At 40.2% G+C, this 23,132-nt stretch overlaps 1 protein-coding gene across 4 annotated transcripts in view; it reads left to right on the top strand.

The window, feature by feature from the left end:
* Positions 1-23,132, top strand: part of SPTBN1 (spectrin beta, non-erythrocytic 1) — a 273,410-nt gene that overhangs the window by 217,796 nt on the left and 32,482 nt on the right. For all 4 annotated transcript variants that reach the window (XM_020996260.2, XM_020996262.2, XM_020996261.2 and 1 more), the window contains 5 exons: positions 776-1,532; positions 3,206-3,408; positions 11,244-11,334; positions 18,713-18,859; positions 22,005-22,268. In XM_020996260.2, the coding sequence (XP_020851919.1) occupies positions 776-1,532; positions 3,206-3,408; positions 11,244-11,334; positions 18,713-18,859; positions 22,005-22,268 (1,462 nt within the window). The remainder of the gene's footprint in view (positions 1-775; positions 1,533-3,205; positions 3,409-11,243; positions 11,335-18,712; positions 18,860-22,004; positions 22,269-23,132) is intronic.

Here is a 23,132-nt window from a genome sequence, read left to right on the forward strand (position 1 = left end):
ATGGCATTGTATGTTATTATTAATGGCATTATCGTTTGCACATATAGCTATATTAACTTTTACTGATTTACTAGGAAGAATCGTTTGGGGTAGGAATGTGAGGGGTAAGGCAACCCACATCCCATTGCAGGTTTCCATTCCATTTCCTTTCATTCTTTCTCTCTGTCTCTTTCTCTCACCCTTTCTTAGTCTCTTACCAGTAATCCATCATGGGAATAAAGATGTGGGAGGAGGATGGTTAGAATTTTACCTCCCATTCTCAGTTATTATCTCAGACAAAATATTGATGTTTTTTCGACTTTGGGTCCACAATAAGTCTTCTCATAAAGCCAGACTTTAATCCATGCCTTACTTTCCTACTGAGTAATTAACATTTGCGTCAAAGTACAGAAAAGACCAGTTCTAAGGGCCAGTGTAAACTTTTGGGTTCATTAGCTGTCCTTCACACAAGAATTTAATGTGTCATGAACAAGGAATGTCATGGACTTTATTCAAAGACAGGTGTTCACAGGTGCTTTTCCTTTTGTAGTTAAGCCAGTTTATATAACATCCATCTCTGTTCTGTTTCCATAGTATCAACCATTCACATACTAAATGACCTCATTGTTTTATTTTTCACTGGGGAGAGGAAAGGCAGGAGGGCCAGTAGTCTAGTTCAGCAGGTGTTTCTCCATTGTGGAGGGGTGGGATTCCAGCTTTAACTTTAGCCTTTGGTTTTAATATTTAAATACCAGCATTTGGAATCATTTTTAGCTCTCTTCTCTCTCATTTATAGGTGGAGCCAGTTCAGAGAACTAGTAGACAGGAAGAAAGATGCCCTCCTATCAGCCCTGAGTATCCAGAACTACCATCTTGAGTGCAATGAAACCAAATCCTGGATAAGGGAAAAGACCAAAGTTATTGAATCCACCCAGGACCTAGGCAATGACCTGGCGGGAGTCATGGCCCTACAGAGAAAGCTGACTGGCATGGAGCGAGACTTAGTTGCCATCGAGGCAAAGCTGAGTGACCTGCAGAAAGAGGCAGAGAAACTAGAGTCAGAGCATCCAGACCAGGCCCAAGCCATCTTGTCAAGACTGGCTGAGATCAGTGATGTATGGGAGGAGATGAAGACCACACTGAAGAACCGAGAGGCCTCCTTGGGAGAAGCCAGCAAGCTGCAGCAGTTTCTCCGGGACTTGGATGACTTCCAGTCATGGCTGTCTAGGACCCAGACAGCAATTGCCTCAGAAGATATGCCAAACACACTTGCAGAAGCCGAGAAGCTCCTGACACAGCACGAGAACATCAAGAATGAAATTGACAACTATGAGGAAGACTACCAGAAGATGAGGGACATGGGCGAGATGGTGACCCAGGGACAGACGGATGCTCAGTACATGTTTCTTCGGCAGCGTCTGCAGGCTTTGGACACGGGATGGAACGAGCTCCACAAGATGTGGGAGAACAGGCAAAACCTCCTCTCTCAGTCCCATGCATACCAGCTGTTCCTTAGGGATACAAAGCAAGCAGAAGCATTTCTTAATAACCAGGTAAATCTGGTGGCAAACCTTTCTTTCCTGTGACATGTTTAGAGGTAACTTTTACATATATCAGAACATGCTCCTCTAATATCTGTCTCTATACCTGTTACCAAGGGACCAGGACATCCAGAAGGGGGACATAATAGAAAGAGGGACTGTGTTGTACTCCTTCTTGCTCTGGGATGCCTCTTAAGCACTCGCTGTTTGATCCTAGGCAAGACACTTCAACCTTTCAATTTCCTCATCTATAAAGTGGCGATAATAATAGCACCTACCTTGAAAATTTTTTCTGAGGATCGAATGAGATACGAGTAAAGCGTTCTGCAAACCTGAAAGCACAATATAGATGTTAGCTGCTATAATTATTGTTACTGTATGCCCTGTAAGGTTCCTTCAAGCTCTAAATCTAGAATCCTGTCCACTGTCTGGAATTTTGTCCTGCTTTTACCGAGTGAAGAATCCAAGAATATTCTCTGGCCCATACACCAGAATAAGGGATCTTTTCTATGGAGAACCCGATATAGTAAAGTTTTTATGGATTGGCTGGCTCCTCCCACCCTTGGCAGTTGGGGGAGGGAGTTCCCAGAGCAATTCAGAAATCATGCAGCATCCTTAGTATATGGGATGTTTTGGGGGAAGATGTCACTGAGTGTAGTTAAAAATTTTAGGAGACTTAATTCTTTTCCCTTAGGAGATAGTGTGGCAGGAAGTTAGGCAAAGGAGGGTGCTTTTTTTCTGTGGGAAAATTCCTTAATGATTAGAACTAGTAGAATGGACTGCCTCAGGAGATCATTAAATCATAGATCTAGATAGAGCTGGAAAAAACCTCAGAGACCTTCTAGTCCTCAAGTGCAGCCCTGTGGCCTCGAGGCCGCAGGTTCTCCACCTCAGATTTCTAGTCCAACACCCACATTTTACTGTTGAAATAACTAAGGTCCAGAAAATTTAAGAGACTTAATCAAGGTCTTCAGCCAGAAGTCTAACCCATTCATTCCATTATGACACGCTTGTGACTTGCTCAGGGACACTGTACCTGGGAGGCAAGATTTGAACGCAGTTTTCTTTTTCTGGAGCCTGTTTTCTAAATTGCCACAGTGAAAGGATATCCCGCTCAGTGAAATTCTTAACAAGAGTTGAATGAGTGACTACTTGACTTAAATGTTGGTCTAGACTGTTCCTGTGGTCCCTTCCAACTCAGAATTTGTGATTGTTAGGAAGAGGGTATAACTCCTAGTGTCTGACACAAAGGGCTGAAGATGCATCTGTAGGTGCCATTACTCAAAGCTTCCATCATCTTTTTCAATCGGCACACTTAATTGTACATACAAATCAATTAATAAACGTTTATTAGGTACCTGTACATGCTAGGCACTGTGCTAAGGCCTGGGGGTATAAAAAGACGCAAAAGACAGTCCTTCTCTGAAGGAGCTTACAACCTAATAAAGACACTTAATTGCTGATGAAAATTTAGTGTCACTTACTAATTAAATAACCTTTCAAGTGTCAGGATTCACTAGTTGCACAGAATTTTGTACACAGAGTTTTGACAAGTAAAACAAAGTTTTGACTGAGAGGGCTGATCTCATGTCTGACAAAGGGTAGAAGTTATTTTTGTATATGGAATGCACTGAATACAGTCTCTTGTTACTATTCTTATCTTATCTTGGTTATTTTTTTTAAAGGAGTATGTTTTAGCCCACACTGAAATGCCTACCACCTTGGAGGGTGCAGAAGCAGCAATTAAAAAGCAAGAAGATTTCATGACCACGATGGATGCCAATGAGGAAAAGATCAATGCAGTTGTAGAGACAGGCCGGAGACTAGTCAGTGATGGGAACATCACCTCAGACAAGATCCAGGAGAAGGTGGACTCGATTGATGATAGGTACGGCATTCTTGGCGTTCTACACAAAGCTCACTTTTCAGGTCTTGACAGTCCCACTGACTCTGCTGAAAAGGTGTAGGTGTGGATATGCCGGCTTGGTGTTAATTGCGGGCACTCAGGAATGTCTCATCTGAAGTTCCATGGTGAATCAGTAACAATGATAATTTAGCAACCTAGGATTTTCAGAACAAGGCCATTATAAAGAGTAATAGAGAATCAAGAGCTTCAGAAACAAAACTTAGCTGATCTTTAATCAAATGTTGTAAGAGCAAGTATGCTGAATTGCGATCAGGTAAGAGTCCATGACCCTGGGACAATTAGCATTCAAGTCATTCATACAAGGAGAAGGGAGCTTGAGAACGAGGTTTGACTGAGGTCCCGCTGCTGTGAAGTTTCCCCAGCGAGGCCCACGTTCACTTTCCTCTCTTCTCCCCCCTGCCGTGGAATGCTTCCTGTGAAGCGCAGGGGAAGGTTAGTCTGCTTGTCCTGCCCCCTTAGCAAAGCCAGTGTTTCCCAAGGTACAAAGAACCTTTATCTGGCATCTCTTGCAAAGTCAGCTTGGATGACATTGGAACAGTATCTCTTTCATGAAGAGAGAAAAGGCTTTCTTCCTTCTCCAGAGTTTTGTGTTTTTTGTGTTCCTAAAAGAATTTTTTCCTTTGGCAAAGGACAATTTACCTCGTTTGATCCTTGCACCAGGCTCTCACCTTGCCCTCATTACCAAAGTCTGGGAAGGTCAGGGACAGATAATTGCTCTGGCCCCCAGGGGCTGGCTTCACTGAGCCTACCCCCTCCTCTAGGATATTCCATTTCACTTCTTTGTCTCCACTGTTCTGATAAGTCACTCTATTCCCTGGCCTGCTTTCAACCTGATCATTTCTGGATCCAGTTTAAGCCAGTTTTTAAAAATAAAAACAAAAACCCCTCCTTGTGGAGGTGAGAGAATGAGTGAATTGGCTCAGTCTTCAGGAATAATCCTGTAGGATATCCTAGGGCTCCTGCTATATGCTGAGGTGACTGGTGGCATAGTGGACAGACCACTGGGCCTGGAGTCAGGAAGACCTGAGTTCAGAGGTGACCTTAGACACTTAACTAGCCATATGACCTGGGCAAATCAACTTAACCTCTAGTTGCCTCAGTTTTCTTAGCTGTAAGATGGGGATAGTAATAGCACCTACCTTGAAGGGTTGTTGTGAGGACCAAATGAGATTATGTTCTAAGGTACTCAGCACAGTGCCTGGCATATAGTAGTGGCAATATAAATGCTAGCTGTGATGCTGCTGCTGCTTCATGACAGGGTAGGAGGAGAAGCTGCTTTATGTTCCTCTGCTGTTTCCTTGTGCTGAGTTGTTCAGGTGAATTGGGAATGCGAGTCCTAGGAACACAGTCTTTCCCCTTTTTCAGTCAGAGCTTAAACTCGAATCCCCAATTATAAGGCAGGGTTGTGGTGGTGGTGACAGAGGAGGAATTTCTTTTATCCCTTTAAAACGAGGAGGAGGAAGCATTTTAATTGTGATCTCATCCATCTACAATCAGGAGTTCTTACCCTTTTCTGTGTGATGGAAACCTTTGGCATACTGGTGAATCCTAGGAATTCCTTCTCAAAATTATATTTCAGAAAACATAAAATAAAAATATAATGCACAAGATCAACATTTAATAAATGGTTACTGATTGATTACAAAGAAGACCAACTATATTGAAATACAGTTGTATATGTTTTTATTTTATTTTTTTTATTCCTTTATTTTTTAAATTCACAGACACTCTGAAATCCATCCACCAGTGCCTTTAGGGGGTCTTTGGAACACAGGTTAAGAATCCCTGATCCACATTCTTTGAAAACACCACACCAGCAGTGTTGTAGAAGAGAAGGCAGAGTATGCTTAGCACGTGTCACAAAGGATGCTTCACCTTTTTTTTTTTCTTGTGTTAAAATGTAAGCACTCCCTAAAAAGAACATACCATATTACCTTCCTTCCACAGTAGATGGTTACAGCATAGGTCTATAGCAAATTGGCCTTGACACTTACAGATGTAGTGTCTAACAGATTTCCAGCTTCCTGGCTGCCTTTCCATTTTATCTGTTTGTTCCATGCTAACCCTAAGAGTATAGCAGGTGCAGAGGGGATGGGAGCAGGTGGTACCTGGCAACAAGGATCCTCTTGAACGTGACAGAAGCTTTCAGCAGGCATTGTACCCCCACTTGAGCAAGAACCAGATCTCATCAAAGCCTAGAACAGCTTCCAGAATTTTTTTTTTTTGGTAAAAGGGAGGAACTAAAAAGAAAGTGAAATATTTGGAAACACAAGAAAAGATTTGTTTTTGTCTCTCTTCCAGGAAATGGGCTGATCATTTGGGCTTTCAAATTATATTTTTCTCGATGCCATTTAGATTCCGATTTTACTTCTGTATCCTCAGATGAGGAGTTGACCCTGCGTGGCTCTTGTTTCATTTAAAATACAAAAGCCAGTGAGTTACAGGCATTTTTATGGGTATAAGCAAAATAAATACTTAAATTCCTTGGTCTAATCCTTTGGTATAAAATCACTTGAATACTGTGGTTGAGCTAGTCAGGTAGGAAGCAGAATTATTAAATTTATTGAGATGAAAAAGTACAGGAAGAAAGCCTGGACTCTTACAGCTTTGAGCAGTGCTAGTGGTATTTATAGATGCCTGAGACTACATGGAAAAACAGAGCTTTTAGTTGTATTCTTCCTGGGGGGTATGATTAAAGACAAAAGAAAAATTCCAGGCCACAGTCCAGTGTCTGGGAGAACAAGAAACCAGGGTTTTTGACCCAAAATATCATTTTTTGGAGAGCAAAGCCTTCTCTTAGGAGAAAAGACCCTCAGTATCTAATGTCCATATAGCACCTGGTTTCCTTATTTCCACAGAGAATCTCTGACTTTAAAATCATAAAGCCTGTTTGTGCCAGGGCACCTGGGATCCTCTATTCTCCTATAAACACCACCTGGCTTGGAGCCCAAATTGCCATTGTTTTTTTCCTTATTGACTTTTAAAAAAATTCTACTGTGTACTACTTGGGGGAGATAGGTGGAGAGATGCAACAATAATCTAACAAATCAGACCTTGCTAAAAAGAATCCTGACAACCGTAGCAAGGTTCTAATAAGTTCTCAGTGTTCTCAACAGATTCCATGCCTTGGAGTCCATTAAACAGCTTTGCTTTGACCTCACCTTCAAGAAGTTTGCTTCCTGTTCAGGCTGTCGGGAAACACTTTCCTACATTTAAATCACCATCACTTCTGCCAAGTGTTTCCTGATTCAGTGATACCTCTGGTCCTCTCACTCCTCAGAGCACTGTCTCAGAGAAGCCTTTTATTTTTTCTTCTTCATTTCTCCCTTCTCCTAGTTTAATTTCATCTTTTCACTGGACATTTGGTAATTATCTCAATCTCCCCCCATTTTGACAGTTACGCTAAAAAGAAAAAAAAAAGACAAGTACACTAGAGCTGGCAATGATTAAGCCTATGGTTAGATTTTTTTAAAGATTGGTGGTTGAACAAGAAACACATCCAAATGTTTACCTAGTTGAGTTTCTCCAGATAATGCTTGAAGCAGAAATATATTGCCTTTCATAAGCTTCTCAAAATTGTCTGCAGCCATTAAAAAGAGGTTTTTAAGATGCACTGGGAGGGAAGGGGCGGTTGTAAGAGCTGTGGACTAGTGGCAAAGGTCTTAAGTCTTATTTCTGACACATCACAAATTCCCTATATCAACTCAAATATTTGCTTATAGCCCTCAAAGAATAGGAAGGTTTTGGTGAATGGCTGCTCCTAACGATTAAATCCAGCTCCCTCAAAAATCAAAGGAGATATGTTCAGATCTTTTGCTTCATTGAAGATGCTAAAGCTAGGGTTCTTAACCTGGTTCTTGAACATGATAAAAAATTTTGATAATTGTATTCCAGTATAATTGATTTCCTTTTTTTGCATTTAAAAGTATAATTCTGAGAAGGGAGCAAAAGGCTTACCCTGCATTCCAAGGGGGTTTCATGACACATAAAAGGCTGAGCACCTTGATCTGACGTCTTATTCCAGTTTACCATTGTATCCTGAAGGTGACCCTGGGTTCTCTTGACTCTGCCAGGCTGGAAAGGCTTCACATATGGGCCTAGTGATGGATTTACATGTCAAGATAAATTTGGAGGCTTATCAGTTTGGCCACAGGTGGATAAATTTTTCAGACCTTGCAGCTCTTCAAAAGCTACTAGGTTATAGAAGAGTTTTAATCTGCATTTAAAGAGAAATAAAGCTATGTCAATGAAATTACAGATCTTTAAAATATTGAAGCATGATGAAGATGCATTTTAACTGATATTATTAACTGACATTTGTCCTTCACCATTCCAGTCTTATCCTCCCTTTCTTTTTGATGTGCCTTGAGATAACCATTTACACTGGGTACCTCCATTTCCCTCTCTCTAGTCTAAACCTTCTGCAGCTTGGCTTCTGGATTCATCATTCAGCTGAAACTGTTGTCTTTAAAATGACCAAGTCTAATCATCCTTTTCTCAATCTTCATCCTTCTTGACCACGTTGTAGCTTTGACACAGCTGGATCACCTCCTCGAGCATATTCCCTCATGTCTATATTAATGACTCTCCCCTCTCCTGCTTCTCGTATCTATCTGACCTCCTCCTCTGTCTTCCTTCCTTCCTTCCTTCCTTCCTAACTGATTTGTAATCTGTATCATTCCCACTTACTGTGGGAATCTCCCAAGGCTCTGGGCTTCTTCCCTTTTCCCTATACTGTGTTATTTGGTGACCTCATCAGTTCCCATGGATTCAATTTTTGCCTCTATGCAGATGATTCTCTTATCTGTGTATTCAGCTCTAGTCTCTCTCCTGACTTCCATCCACATATCGCTGACTGTCCCTTAGGCATCTCAAATTCAACATGTCCAAAATGGAACTCATTATCTTCCTTCCCCCACTCCTGAGCCTCTCCTCTTTATAATGCCCCTATTACTATTGAGGGTACTACTATCTTCCCACTAACCCAGGCTCACGGCTTCAGTATCAATCTCAACTCCTCACTCTCACCCCACATATCCAATCCATTGGCATATCTTGTCATTTTACCTTTACAACATCTTTCCGATCATGACTACCGCCCTTTTACAAGCCCTCTCTCTCAGTTACACTTCTCAGTTGCAGCTTGGTCTATTTGGAGACCTAATTGGTCTCCATATCTCGTGTTTCTTCCCTCTTTAATCCATCTTCCACGTAGGTGCCAAAGTGGTTTCCCTAAAATGTCAATGTGCCTGTATATGCTCCCTTCACCCTTCTCACCGCTGCTCTAAATTCCAGTGGTTCCCTATTAGCTCCTTCGCTATCCTGGTAAGCGTGGCTGGACTGATTAGAAGAAAATTGTTCACTCTTAAGAAACTTTAAGCAGCCAGCTCTCTTTCTTTCCTCTGGGGCCCACTTTGGCCCTTTTAGCTCACCCAAACCAAAAGTGTCTTGCAATAAGAATTACATTCAACTCCCAAAGTATTCCCTAATCCAAAATCCCTTCCAACTCTATATTATAACCCTATGTATTCCTTTTGTTAAGTGCCCTGTTCCTTATCTTATTGTACCTGTAACTCAAGAATACACAAGTTAAAAGGAGGTGACTTCTACCTTTTCATCTATTCTTCTGGAGGATTATTCTCCCAGTCTTCCTCTTTTGGGTTTCTCTTTCATCACTGATCAATCTACTTGCATTTTCAGATGGCATATACCTTTTCCTTCTATTTCCCCTCCAACTCTTCCATTTATGCCTTCCTGGTCCTTCCTAGCCTCTCCCTAATGAAATTGGGATGGATGTGGGAAGGATACATTTCCTTTAGCCAGAGTTTTCCCAAAGGAATATGAACACATTGAGACCTCTCCTCCTAAGGATGTGGAAACTCTTTGAGCTTTAAAAAGTAAGATGTTATCCTCTAGGGGCTGAGTCATATGCTCCTCTATCTTTTTCACTTATAATACACATTTGACCTTCTTTTGCTAATAGACTTTTGACACTGCTGACCTTCTTTTTTTCCTTCAGTCACCCTAGAATGAAGCAATAGCATCACTACTACTAGAAGCAATGAAAGTAGAAGAACACTGGAAAGGGAGTCAGAAAACCTGAAATCTAGTCCTGACTCTCCCATTAGCTTGTTGCCTCACCTTTGGATAATTCACCCTTTTTGGGCCTCAGTTGCTTCACTTTAAAAGTGAAAAGGATCAGGGAGGAAGGTGTACCAGATGTTCTGTCAGCTACGGAGCAGCTTAGAAATTCTGTGATTCTTTTTCCACATGGTGCACAGTGCCGCTCTTTTATTTATCTGAGAGAATTCCTTAGGTGTCAGTCAAGTTTTTGTTTCACTTATTCCAAGCTCTGCATTGTAGAGGATAGAAAAGAAACAAATTCCTTATGTATTCTTATAAATCCTTTACCTAAGGGTTGGGAAGATGCAAGTGATGTTATCATCATTGGATGCCTAGGAAAGCTGAGCTCAGTGACTTGCCCTAGCAAATATAGCATTTCGCAGTTAGAACCAGGTTGAAAACCCAAGTCTCTTTGTAGTCCAGTTCATTCCCACTAAATGTAACGCTCCTGCATACAACTTTATATCCCAGGCTACATGAGAATATTTGGGGAACTGTATTCTTGAAACTATTTTCTACTTCTTCAGGACACTGTGGGTTAGCCTTCCTAATTGCTTTGAAAGCCCAGAAAATCAATCTTTTTCACAGCATCCAATTTCAAGTGGAAAACCTCAAGGTACAGGAAGGTTAAATGCTTTTTACCAGTGAATGCAGTGACCTCCAGGGTCGATGATGGGCATATGAACAGAATTCAGATGTGCATGTTTAGTGTGCTCATGTGAGCCTTAGGAGCAATAACCAGCATGTGTAAACACTTTAAGGTTTGCAGAGCATTTTACGCACATCTCCTTTTATCCTTACTACAACCTTGGAGCACTGTTATCATCCCTATTTTATAGGTGAGGACAGTGTGGTATAAACTGATAGCTAAGCATGCCCATTTCTGAGTCTTGGGGATTGTGATTTAGGTTTCACCATCCTCTCCAAGCATCAATTTCCTCTGTAAGTCTAGGACTTGGACTAAATTATCTCAAAGATAAGATGGATCAGTTCTGACGTTCCAAATTTGGTTTTTATCCTTCCTCCCAAAAGAAATGTCATGAGTGGCATTAGTTTGTACTTTCTTGTGTTACCGTTTAAAGGTGTTTTAAGAATCTTTTAAATCAGTCAGCCAAGTATTTATTAAGCTTCAGTATGCTAGGCACTGTTCTAGGTAGGTGGGAAGGATGCAAAAACAAAATCCAGTCATTCTTTTCCTTCAGGGAATTTGTATCTTTTCAGAAGAAATGTATGCATTCATATGTATTTATCCTGTCTAGCACCATTATAAGCATTGTGAGGGCATTATCCACAGCAAAGTCCTGTGGCATAGTTCATGCTCACTCAGTGCTTTTGAATGACTCATTTGGTGGAGAGAATTCAAGATTAGGAATCAGCTCTTTGAATGGCATTGTTGTGTGACCTTGAACTAGTATTTTAATCACTCTTGATCTGGACTTTTTCACTGAAAAGATACTACCGATCTTCATCATTTTTTTTGGTCACTTAATTATGAATGCTGAACGTGCTTGTTTTGGCATAAATCATGCATTAAAAACTCTTAAATGACTGTTTTCTGTAACTAACCTTTGCCATAGCTAATCTCGTCACTAGATAACCAGAAAAATAATAGTGGAAAGTCAGTATGAGTTGGTTCACAGTGTTGTTTTTCTTTTTCTCTTTTTCTTTCACAGACACAGAAAGAATCGTGAGGCAGCCAGTGAGCTTCTGATGAGGTTGAAGGACAACAGGGATCTTCAGAAATTCCTGCAGGATTGTCAGGAGGTATGTTTTACTGTACTACTGCCTTAAGATTCATTCACTTTCAGAAGAAAAAATATTCCACTGCATTGCAAAGTTGAGAGGCCTGATGACATCTCCCAAGATTATTATCATACAATAATACTCCCACTTTTTAAGGCAATGTAACATCTATTATATTTAGGAACATTAAATCAGTGTGTGTTCATCTGGCCTAGAAAGAAAGAAATAAGGCTGTTTTCCAGGTGAGTAAAAATAAAAAAAGAGTCAAATTCCTGATTTTATTGGAATCCAAGATATGTCTTTCAAGCCCCCATTGAAAAATATGTTAAAAGCAATAATTTGAAGCCCAACGTTATCTAGGCTTCAGAAGGCTAAATTTAAGCATGTGGTATTAATCTGATGATTATCCTACTATTTCATACTTCACTGACACATGCATAAACACATTTTAAAAACTGAATTTAGCTGAATGAGCTAGGGAGGAAGAGAACAGCCGTACAAATGTGACTCATTCATTAGAAGTACATCTCTTTTAGTGTGTAGGAAGACGAATGTGGATCTGAGGCCTTTGGCTTTATTGCATTCCCAGAAAATGAGAGTGGAGACCAGCGATATTAGAGTGAGCCTGCAGAGTCTTGGCAGTGTGAAAGTCTCCTCAGCTCTTCACACACACCTAGTATATAAATTATATGGCCACATGCTACAAGACATGGGTTTGATCGCTTTCTCTGACTGTCATCCATGACAGAAGTGAGCCTTTATGCTTCTTAATCCTCAGCCCTGTTGTGCATCTTGCTGAGTGCTCCAGCAGCTAAATCTCAGACCAATAAAGTCCCGGACTGCAAAGCTAAGGATTTTCTGCCTGCAGTACCAGTACTGCAGGGATCTCTATGGGATTTAACTGTAGCCAGACATGTTGAAGAGAAAATTGTCATCACCACCAATAGATGCTTTAGTTCTGATGGCTGAATGGGATGCTCATTTAAGAGTACTAATTATCTGTGACAGTGACTCAATCTTGGACATGCAGGGGGAGGAACAGACTCTAAATTTAGCTGTGTAGAATTTGTGTTGTGCTTGAGTGGAGTGGAAAGGAATCTTATGGTTTCTTTTCCAGGCTGTATTTTTACTTCCCCATATTAATAACTGATACACCGTTTTGTTATTCTGCTGGGAATGCCTTCAACTTTCCATTGTCCCTGAAGGCCATCTTGCTAGGTCTCATCAGGATCCCAAGTTAAATCAAGTTCAAGGAGGCAGCATCACCATAAAGATGAAATCTTTTTGTCTGCCCGAGGTGACTATATGCCCTGGATTTTCTGGGACAGATCTTATTTCAAAAATTCTGTCCTGTTGTCTCATAAAATACCAAATGGCCAAGATATCTCAATATCTCCTACAATGGTAGCCAAATATATATATTAATTACTTAGGTGTTTGTCTCATTCCCACCATTACCGGCAATAATTTTTTTAAAAAAAACCACTACTGTTAATAATAGCACCTTAATTGAACCTTAAGGTTTTTCAAAGCATTTTCCATGTTACTTCTAGACTATACTCCATGAAGGAGAGGAGTTGTGTCTTTTCTGAACTTTTTACAGCATATTCTTCAGTCAGCTGGCATTTACTTAACATCGACTGTGTGCCAAGCACTGTGGATATAAAGAAGGGCAAAAGGTAGTCCTTAATCTCAGGCAGCTCAGAGCTTAATTAGAGAGATCACCTGTAAACAACCTTATGCAGACTTGATATACAAGATAAATTGCCAGTAGTCACAGAGGGAAGGCACTAAGATGAAAGAGGACTGGAAAAGGCTTCTTGCAGGAGATGCCCAGTGCAGAACTTCCCAACAGTATTCACTTCGTGAGTGTTGAGTTGATTCATGTTGAAAGAATCAATTCTGCGTGATAGGTATGGAGTGTTGGACCTGGATTCTTGGATTTAAATCATCCCTCTGACTCACTTGCTATGTGACAGTGGGCAAGTCATTCATCATTTCTAAAATGAAAATAATATCTATAGAATCTACCTTACAGGGTTGGTTTAAAAATGTTTTTTTTAAATTATCATCTTTTAAATCACCTTCATTACCAAATAAGTCCCTCCTCCCTTCAGCACTGCATGTACCTTTCCTCCACTCAGAGAGCCATTCATTGCAACAAAGAATTTAAAAGAATGTGAGAAGATAAAAAGAGGTCCACCAAACCAGCCACATCTGTAGTATATGGAGCGTTGTTCTGTGCTCTTCAGCCAAGGAAGGAGATGCATTTTCTCCACTCATGAGGTTCAGACTTATTCATTATCATTTCACTGCATTCAGCTTCATTCAGTTTTGTTGTTGTGATTCTTAGGGGTATTTCAAGAATCAAAGGAGATAGTGTATTAGTAAAGTGCTGTGTGTTTCTGAAGTCCCATAATTTTCTGAAAAAGCTGTTTGTGAAATGATAAGGATCCTGGATTTGGGGTCAGAGATCTTCACTCAGCTCTTACCCTTGCCACTTTTATAGTAATCCAGTGACTTGGATGGGCAAGTCTCTTAACTTCCCTGAAATTCAGTTTTCTCATCTGTTGAACGAGGGAGGTGGACGAGGTACCCTCCATAGTCCAGCTCCCCGCTCTAAATCCACAGTCCTATGAATGGGAACATGTTAGGAAGAAGGGTTTATTACATACCTACTTGAAAGGTGTTTAGTTTTGGTAATTTCCCTACTTTCTCTTTAGAAAAGTCCTATCACAGAATCTCATTTAGAAAAGGACATCCGCTCAGTGCCTGAACAGTCATCTCCCCTCCCATATACCCAATAAGTGGTCATCCAGTCTTTGCTTAGAGACCAAACAAAGGGAGGGTGATCGCTGAGGAAGAACTGATTGCCTCCTAAGGTAGCCCCATTCCACTTTGGGACAGTTCTAATTGTGGGAATGTTTTTTCCTTGTAGCAAACCTCAAGTTTTCTTTTTTGAATGCTTAAAAGTAGAAATGTGTGCGAAAAATAAATATATAGAATGATTGACTAGCTCAGTGCAGTCACAGGAAGTGGTCAACCCCAATTTTAAGAAGCAGAATTTTAACTTTTTCCATTTATTCTAAATTACCACCTTTGGTTACAAGGAGCCCACTCTGCAGTGTGGGCAGCTGCCAATTTCATTAAGAATATCCAGAAGGCTCAGCCTCCTGTGTGTAGTTTCACTTCAAAGCATGGAACAAAGTTTTAACTGAACTTTCCTATGCTGTGGAGGTTACAAACTGTTTGGCCTACCCTTAACTGCTGACCATTACTCCTCCTTTGGCCTTTCCCTTTCTTTCCTTCCATCATCAGAGGTAGGGAACCTTTGGCCTTGCCACTTGTGGCCCTCTAGGTCCTTGGGTGTGGCCTTTTGACTGTATCCAGGTTTTTTTGTTAGTTTGTTTTGGTGAGGCAGTCCATGTTAACTGACTTGCCCAGGGTCACACAGCTAGTAAGTGTCAAGTATCTGAGGCCCAATTTGAACTTAGGTCCTTCTGACTCCAAGGCTGGAGCTCTATCCATTGCGCCACCTAGCTGCCCCTGCATCCAAGTTTTACAGAACAAATCCTTTTGTTAAGGGGATTTGTTCTGTGAAGCTTGGATTCAGTCAGAGGGCTGCACTTGAGGACCTAGAGGGCCACATGTGGTCTCAAGGCCACAGACTCCCCAACCCTGGTTTAGTGCTTTATACAATGAGTTGGACTTCTAGTATTTGCAGTTAGAGCCATAGAAATTGGGTCTTCATCAAGACACTGTCTTCTTGTCATCAAAATTATGGCACCAGGTAAGATTTTTCTGGGACTCCAAAAATGATTTGGTTCAAACATCCCAGGGTAAAGTTTGTGTCTACAGCTTGTTGGCTGCAGTTCCACAAGACATCACCAAAGTAGGTCTTTCTTTCTCTCAGCCAGGTTCCTTGCCAAGGGAGTTTAAAAAAGCACCCAAAGTCAGAAATCTCCACCACTTGTATCCTTTATGGATTCTTAAGAGCTTCCACAGGTCATGTTTAATTCTAGTACGTAAGGTTTAGGAAACCGAGTGACCTGAGTCTTTGTCATGCTCCATTTCTGTTTTGAAACCTCGGGAATAAAATAGAATATTCTTATTTCCTAAACCCTTCAATTGTATACCATCCCCTTATTGAAAACTGTTAGGATGGGGCGGGAGGCTGTCTTGAGTAGCAGTGGAAATCAAATGAACACTTGCTTGTGGATCAATACAGAATTGATACTCTAGCTCTTTTAGTGGGTGTAGTTTTTGTTTTTTAATATTAGGTTTTGTGTTGTCCAGGAAATAAAGTGCCTTTGTTTTATTCCTCCTCACTACCTACCCTTTCTCCTCAAAGATCTTATCATATCCACCTGTGATTTTGATCAGCTGGTGATTTCCGTGCCTTTCTCTTACTTGTAATACAATGATCAGAACAGACTCCCTCTCTGTACCACCCTCCTCCCTGTTTTTCAAGCTATGCAATGCTCTTTTCTGTAGAGAATAATTATATTCTTAAATGACCTTTCAAAATGTCCACAAATAATTCCTGCTTCAGGAATGTTGATGGAGAGCTGATGATCCAGCAAGTTCCACAGATCCATTTCAGGGCACTGGACCTCCCAGTTTTTTTATCTGTAGGATGATGTGCTCAGCAAAGAGGAGATTTGTTTATAAGCCTCTGTTTTTTGTTAGGGGGTTTTTGGTCTCCATTTTATTCCTCTTGGGTAGGTGGCTATGAATAGAGGAAATATGTGAATGTCCCTGGCAGCTTTAATAAATGTCCTTTATTGTGTTCACTGGAGATATTTTTTTTTGAGGCCTTGAGATTAGAAGGATACAGGGGGAGGTTTTGTAATTTGGTTTTTCCTTTTTGTTTTTAACCTTTCCCCTTAGCACAATTAAGTGCCCATAGTTTGTTTTTCTGATTGCTGCAGTTCAGACAACTTTAAAAAAGTTTGATGTTTGAAAACTGGAGTTTTCTCCAATTTCTGTAGTACTTTGTTTACAAAAGATTTTACTTTTTTAAAGAAAATCATAATTTCTCTTAAATAGACCAATGAAACTCCTTCTTTCTGGGCTGGTGAAGTAGAATTGGTCAGAAATAGAAAAAGTAAGATAGGGAAGAGTGCCAGAGGCATGCTGAATCCTACACATCATCTTCCTTGACTTTGTTTACACGAGTATCAAATCTTTTAGGAAAGGGAGCAAATTTAGAGGAATGGGTTTCAGAACCTCAGTAGAGGGCTAATTGGCCCTAGATACATATGGATTTCCTGTCATTTGTATATAGTATGCTGAAAGCCTTTGGGATAGGATCAGGAAGAAAATGAGCCATAAAAGTTACCGTTTTACTCATGTCAAGATTATTAGGGTGGAAATGAAGATATCTTTAACATTGTTTACTTCTTTATAGCATTAAATGTTTTGGTTTCAGTAACTCCCAACATCCCTTTGAATATCTTTGGCAAAGGGATCATTAGAGGAAAGCCTATATGAATGCAGGGTTTGTATGGGATAGGAATTAGAAAATTGGCACAAAAGTAAAATGCAGGCACTAATTAATTTTGAGTGGCCAGAATGAAAGGTATACTGGGGGCTGGTTCAGAGCCTAGTGCTTGGCTGAGTATCATCTGTCTCCTGGGGCAGGGAAAGAGCTCACTTCTCAGCTGTCACAAGCTAGAAGGCTTTTGCATGGTTTTCCAGACTCTAGATAGAAGCAGACATGTTGGATGAACTTTTCTAGCCTTTGAGGTATTTAGGTACCAAGTAGAGATACAGATCAAGAGAACGCAGGGCAAGAGTGATGTAATTTAGACAGAAGAAGAAGAAATGCCAACAGAGTTAAAATATTAGAAAGAGTAAGAATAGCAAAGTGAGAAGCAGGGGTTGTAAATTTAGTTCTGGAAATAATATTCTAAGTCATATCATCCAGCCAACTTATTTTATATTTGAGTACACTGAGGTCTAGGATCACGTGGAAGGCAAGGTGGTATAAATGGAAACAAGCTGAATTTGGAGTTAAAGAACCTAGGCTTTCATATTCTGCCCCATCACTGTCCATATGATCTAGGCCAAATCACTTAAGCTTTCTGGGCCTTGTTTCCGTAACTGTAAATTGAGGCCCTTTGGCTTCCTGGTTGGTTGCCCTCCATTTTGTCAGTATCATTTCTAAACTGTGGTGCCCAGAACTGAGCACAACACTCCAGATTCAGACATAATTCTACACTAACCTATGCAGCTTCTACTAGATGATTTCTGAGGCACCTTCCACCTCTAATTTATGACATGAGCTCATACTTATGTATATGTACATATAGAACACCTATATATGTACAAATATGGACGTGCCAAAATTAAACCCCAGATCTCCTGACTCCAAATTCAGTGCGGTTTCTACTACCCTATGCTAACATTCACTATATAGCATTTTACAGTCTGGTATAGATACTTCAGAGAGACAAACAGGTGAAAGATGGATAAGTTAATGTAAAAGTTATAAGTAAGTCCTTATCTGGAATGTTGTGTTCAGTTCTGTGTGCCATATTTTAGGAAGGACATTGGTAAATTGAGAGGTAACCATCTGGGGAGGTGAAGGGTCCCCACTTTGTACCATACTAAAGATTGGTTGAAGAAACTAAAAATCTTTGAGGTGGAAGAGTAAAAACTTAGGAGGGCATGTACCAATTTTTATTATTGTTGTTCATTCATTTCATTGTGTTCAACTCTTTGTAACCCCCATTGGGATTTTCTTGGCAAAACTACTAGAGGGGTTTCCTTCTCCAGCTCATTTTACAGAGGAGGAACCCAAGGCAAACAGGGGGAAGTGACTTGCCCAGGGTCACATGGCTAGGAAGTGTCTGAAGCCAGATTTGAACTCAGGAAGATGAGTCTTCCTGACTCTAGGCCCAGCATTCTATCCACTGCACCACCTAGCTGCCCAGGTACATAGTATTTGTCTTCCATTTCTATATACATATATAATGCCTGTGTATACATAAATACATATACATACATAATCTTTTCTCATAGGCTCAGAGAACAGAGTAAAGAGCAGTGATAGAAGTTTCAGAGGTGTAGACTTTGGCTTGACATAAAGTTCCCTAACAGAGCTGTGCTAAAGTGCAGTGGACTGCCTTTGGAGTTGTCATGGGCTGGATAAATTACTTGCTGGAAATATGTACTGGGAATTCTTGTACCTGTAATATATGGGTTGGACTGGGTGGCAGTTGAGGTTTCTTCCAGATTGGAGATTTTATAATTCTGTAATTAATTAAAAGAGGGCTGATTAACCAAGTATTCTGTTGTAATGCATATTACACACAGAGGTAGGCACTTTATTCCCTACATTTGAGAAGATCTATTAGTTTGATTTCATTTTCCAATTCCTTCTGTCCCTTTCCAGCTTTCTCTTTGGATCAACGAAAAGATGCTCACAGCCCAGGATATGTCGTATGATGAAGCCAGAAATCTGCACAGCAAATGGCTCAAGCACCAGGCCTTTATGGCAGAGCTTGCATCCAACAAAGAATGGCTTGACAAAATTGAAAAGGTAAGTGAGAATATTTGGTAACGTTCCCCCTGCCCTGCCCTGCCCTTTGAAGCTGTGGCTCTAAGGAGGGAACGTATTCTGTGAATTTGGATTCCTTTTTACTCAGCATGTTTATGGCTCCTGCATTTGAGTCATACCCAGACAAATGCACGACCATGCATTTTTTATAACCGTTAGCTGTGGGTAGTGGTTTTCTGTGAAGATAACACCATGTAAACGAATTGTCTACAGGTGACTTTGTAGTGGCTGGTTGTTTTTTTCTTCTGCTCAGAAAGTGATTTTGGTAGCCAACTCCTTGCTGCCATTAGAGAGACAGACAGACAGATGAAACCGTACTCTAATTCTTTTTGCATTTGAAAAGCATGTTGTCCTGTCTTCTGCTGAGGCCTCAGAGTCCATCTTGCTGGCTCTTAGAGGATTTTCCTGTGTTCTGGGCACTGTTTTGGTTTCCTAGTCATTCTTGTTTATGTGTGTGGTATGAAGATCTGTGCAGAGACATGTCACATTCAGCCACTCATGTAGTCAGTAATGTTGAAAGTAGCAGTAACTTTTAAAAAACAAAGGTCACATCTCTTTTCAGTTGATGTCTTACTCTCCTTAAGTTCTTCTTGGTCACTACTTCTGTACCAGCCATTACTTTCTCTGTCTTCCCTGATTATCCAGCCCTAAAGAAAAAAAAAAAGGTCACTGGAGAAAGGAAGGGGAAGAAGTCCTCCCCAGAATCTGTTTATTTTTTATTGAATGTTTGAAGTGTCTGATCACATTTTATCTATCTTTATTCACATTTAACTGCTAAATTCAGTGGCTTCTTCTGTCTTTATTCTACTTTCCTCTCTTTGAAGTTTTTTATACTGTTGATCAATTACTTAACTCAGCAAACATTTATTAAGAACCTACTCTGTGCCAGGCAGGCACTGTGCTAGGCTCTGGGGATCACTCTATCTTTCTGGAAATCCTCTTCTCCCTTGGTTTTTGTGTGATATGCTGCTTTCTCCTGGCTCTTGTCCTATGCCTGTCTGACCACTCCTCCCAAGTCTCTTTTTTCCCATCCCTTTAAGCATGGATGTTCCCTCAGGCTTGGTTCTGGAGAGCAATCTTCTTTTCACTCTGTACACTTTCTTGTTATTCTCATCAGCTACCATGGTTTCATTCATTCTGAAGCCATGGTAGCTGATGAGAATAACAAGAAAATGAAAAGAAATAAATGAGCAAAAAGAAGATTGTTCTCTAAGACCGAGCCTAAGGGAACATCTGTGCTTAATGCATGTGTGTGTGTGTATATATGTATGTACTTATGTATATCTATGTGTGGTGTATGTGTGTGTATTTGCATATAGATATCTACATACACATGTGCATTATACTTGAATTCTAAATCTATACATGTATATACACACACACTTTCTAAATCTATATAGCCAGCCCTGGTCTCTTTCTTAAGAGCGAATCTTAACATCACTATTTGCCTTCTGGACATCTAAGTCCTATCAGTGTGTCAAACTGAATGTGGCCAAAGTAAAATGCATCTCCCCTCTCCTTGCCACCCCCTGTATCCCTTCAGAACTTCCCATTTCTGTTGAAGGTCATAACATCCTTCCAGTCACCCACCCAGGTTCATGCCCTTCACATTATCCTTGACTTCACTTCCCTATATCTAGTTAACTGCCACATCTTGGTTATTTTTCTTCCATAACATTTCTTGTATCTATCTCCTTTTCTTTACTCAACATGGCAGCTATCCTAGTTCAGGCCCTCATCAACTCTAATCTAATGGTTTTCTAACTTGTCTCCCTGCTTCTGAGGTTTTCTCTCCCCCCCCCCACTTGACAAATTAATATTCCTGAGATAAGAAGTCTGATCCCTCTTACTCAAAAATCTTCACTGATCTCCTACTTGCCTCCACAATAAAACTCTTCAACTCCTTACTTAAAGCCCTCTACAGTCTACAATTTATGTTACTCCCCCTTACATACTCTTACTTTGGCCAGACTGGCCTTAATTAGCTGTTTGCCAACTGTGGTGTTCCTCTAATAGTCTCCAGCCCTCTGTATAGACTCTCTCTCACCATGTTTCAGAATGTTTCACTTCTCCAGTTCTTTTTCTAGAATCCCTAACTTCTTTCAAGGCAGGGTTCGAGTGCCACCTATTATTTGAAGCATTTCCTGATTCCTTCCCTACTCCCTGCCCTGTAATATTTTCACTTTACCTTTCTGGGGAGATTTATCTCCTGTCTGCTCCTTCCTCCAACACTCATAGACATGAATGTTACCTCAGAGGTTAGTGCTCTCCTTTTTTTTTTTTCTTCGTATCCTTGGCTAGTAGCACAGTGCCATGTACGCTTGTAGGTGTTTACTAGATATTAGCTGAATTGAATTGTATGGAACTAGAGTTACTAGACTATGAGCTCCTTGAAAGCAACCGAATTTTACTCTGTTCCTGGGTACATGGTGAGTTTTTGATAGGTTTTTTTAATCAATGGTCGTGCTGCTGACCATTTCACAAATCCCATTTTTTGGTGTGTATGACATTACAAATGAAACAAAACATGTCTTTACTATGCTGTACATTTCTCTTCCACCCCCTCACACCCATCATTTATTTCTTCAACAAAGATTTACTGTATGTCTTTTATGTGCAAGGCAGTGTAGTAGGCATTGAAATCGTCATCCTTTATCTTGAGAGTGAGGAGGAAATATTAAAATTGAATGGGTCGCCAAGCCCCATCTCTCCACCATTCCTCTCCTTTTGTTTTTGGTTTGTGGTGGTTTTTTTTTTTCATCATAGACTCTTTTTTTTTCCTTGATTATTTTTATCCTGTGTTTTAATCATAAAGCATAAACCTGAGGTATGGATATATTATTGTCCCAATTGAATATATGTATATACATAATATATGAAACTTATTCTTAACACTGACAGTATTAGAAACATTTTCTTTGTTCAGTTTCATGAAATCCATATGGTGTGTGATTAGTCAGTTTTTTATCCGCCTAAGCTTAGTGGTTGATGGAATATTCTTGAGATAGATTGGAAATGTGTGGCCAGGATCATGTAAAGTGAATTCTCCTAGTGACATTAATATAGTAAAACAAACAGCTCATGGTACTTCATTAATTTGTGGGCTTTTTTGACTTGTGCTTTTTAGGCAGGGATGCAGCTTATTGCAGAGAAACCAGAGACAGAAGCTGTAGTGAAGGAGAAACTCACAGGCTTACATAAAATGTGGGAAGTCCTCGAATCCACTACCCAGACCAAGGCCCAGCGACTCTTTGATGCCAACAAGGCTGAACTTTTCACCCAGAGCTGTGCTGATTTGGACAAATGGCTGAATGGCCTAGAGAGCCAGATTCAATCAGATGACTATGGCAAAGATCTGACCAGTGTCAACATCCTTCTCAAAAAGCAACAGGTAATCTACAAAGCATTCTATTTCACAATGGGTCCACAAGAAATGGACACCAAGAGACACCATTTTGATTGCTTGGTAATTTGACTTCTTCAGTATTTCAAAGAGTCATCATTATGTTTGTATAGGTACTTCTTCTACCAATACAGATCACAATCCCCAGATACTCTCTGACATTGGAATATGGATACCAAGAAATAGATACTTCCATTTTGGTTGCTTGATAATTTAACTTCAGTATTTGAAGGATTCATTATTTCATTAGTGTAGGTACTTCTATCAATACAGATCACAGTCCCTACCTAGTCTTTGAGAGTTGCTGCAGCTGAAAAAAAAATTGATTGTCTTGCCCCTAACCTGGTGATGAGCCCCCTTTGAATTTAGCTAGGCTGGTTGTCCCATGAAGTATGTGGCCTGATACTGGACTAGTACTCTCAAAAAACTTTTGCTATTTGGTAGGACCTTTCAGAGCTTGGACTCTGCTGGCATAGTTTTGGAGAACCCAGGGTCAGCCCCATTCCATGACAAGTCATTGAATGGAATACTAATGCTGTGTAGGAAATTTTTAAAAAACTCTCAATAATTAAAAATTAAGAAGTCAAGATGCCAGTTTGGAGAAAACTTCCATCTTTCATATTCCACACTGGGCTACAGGATTTCAAGAATAATATCTTTGAGGACAAATTGCTGACATGTTGCTGAGGCAATATATATGTAGAAGTAAGAATTACAATAAAGCACAATTTTATCTTTTTTTTCTTAATTTGAACATAAGATGCAAAATATTTCACACTTGACTATATTTCAGGTATAACATGATAAAGTTTTTTATATTTCATTTTAGAGTAGAGATTTATAACTTGAGGT

The sequence above is a fragment of the Phascolarctos cinereus genome, unplaced genomic scaffold, assembly GCF_003287225.1.
Source record: "Phascolarctos cinereus isolate Bilbo 61053 unplaced genomic scaffold, phaCin_HiC Scaffold_2;HRSCAF=192, whole genome shotgun sequence".
NCBI classification, from domain to species: Eukaryota; Metazoa; Chordata; class Mammalia; order Diprotodontia; family Phascolarctidae; genus Phascolarctos; species Phascolarctos cinereus.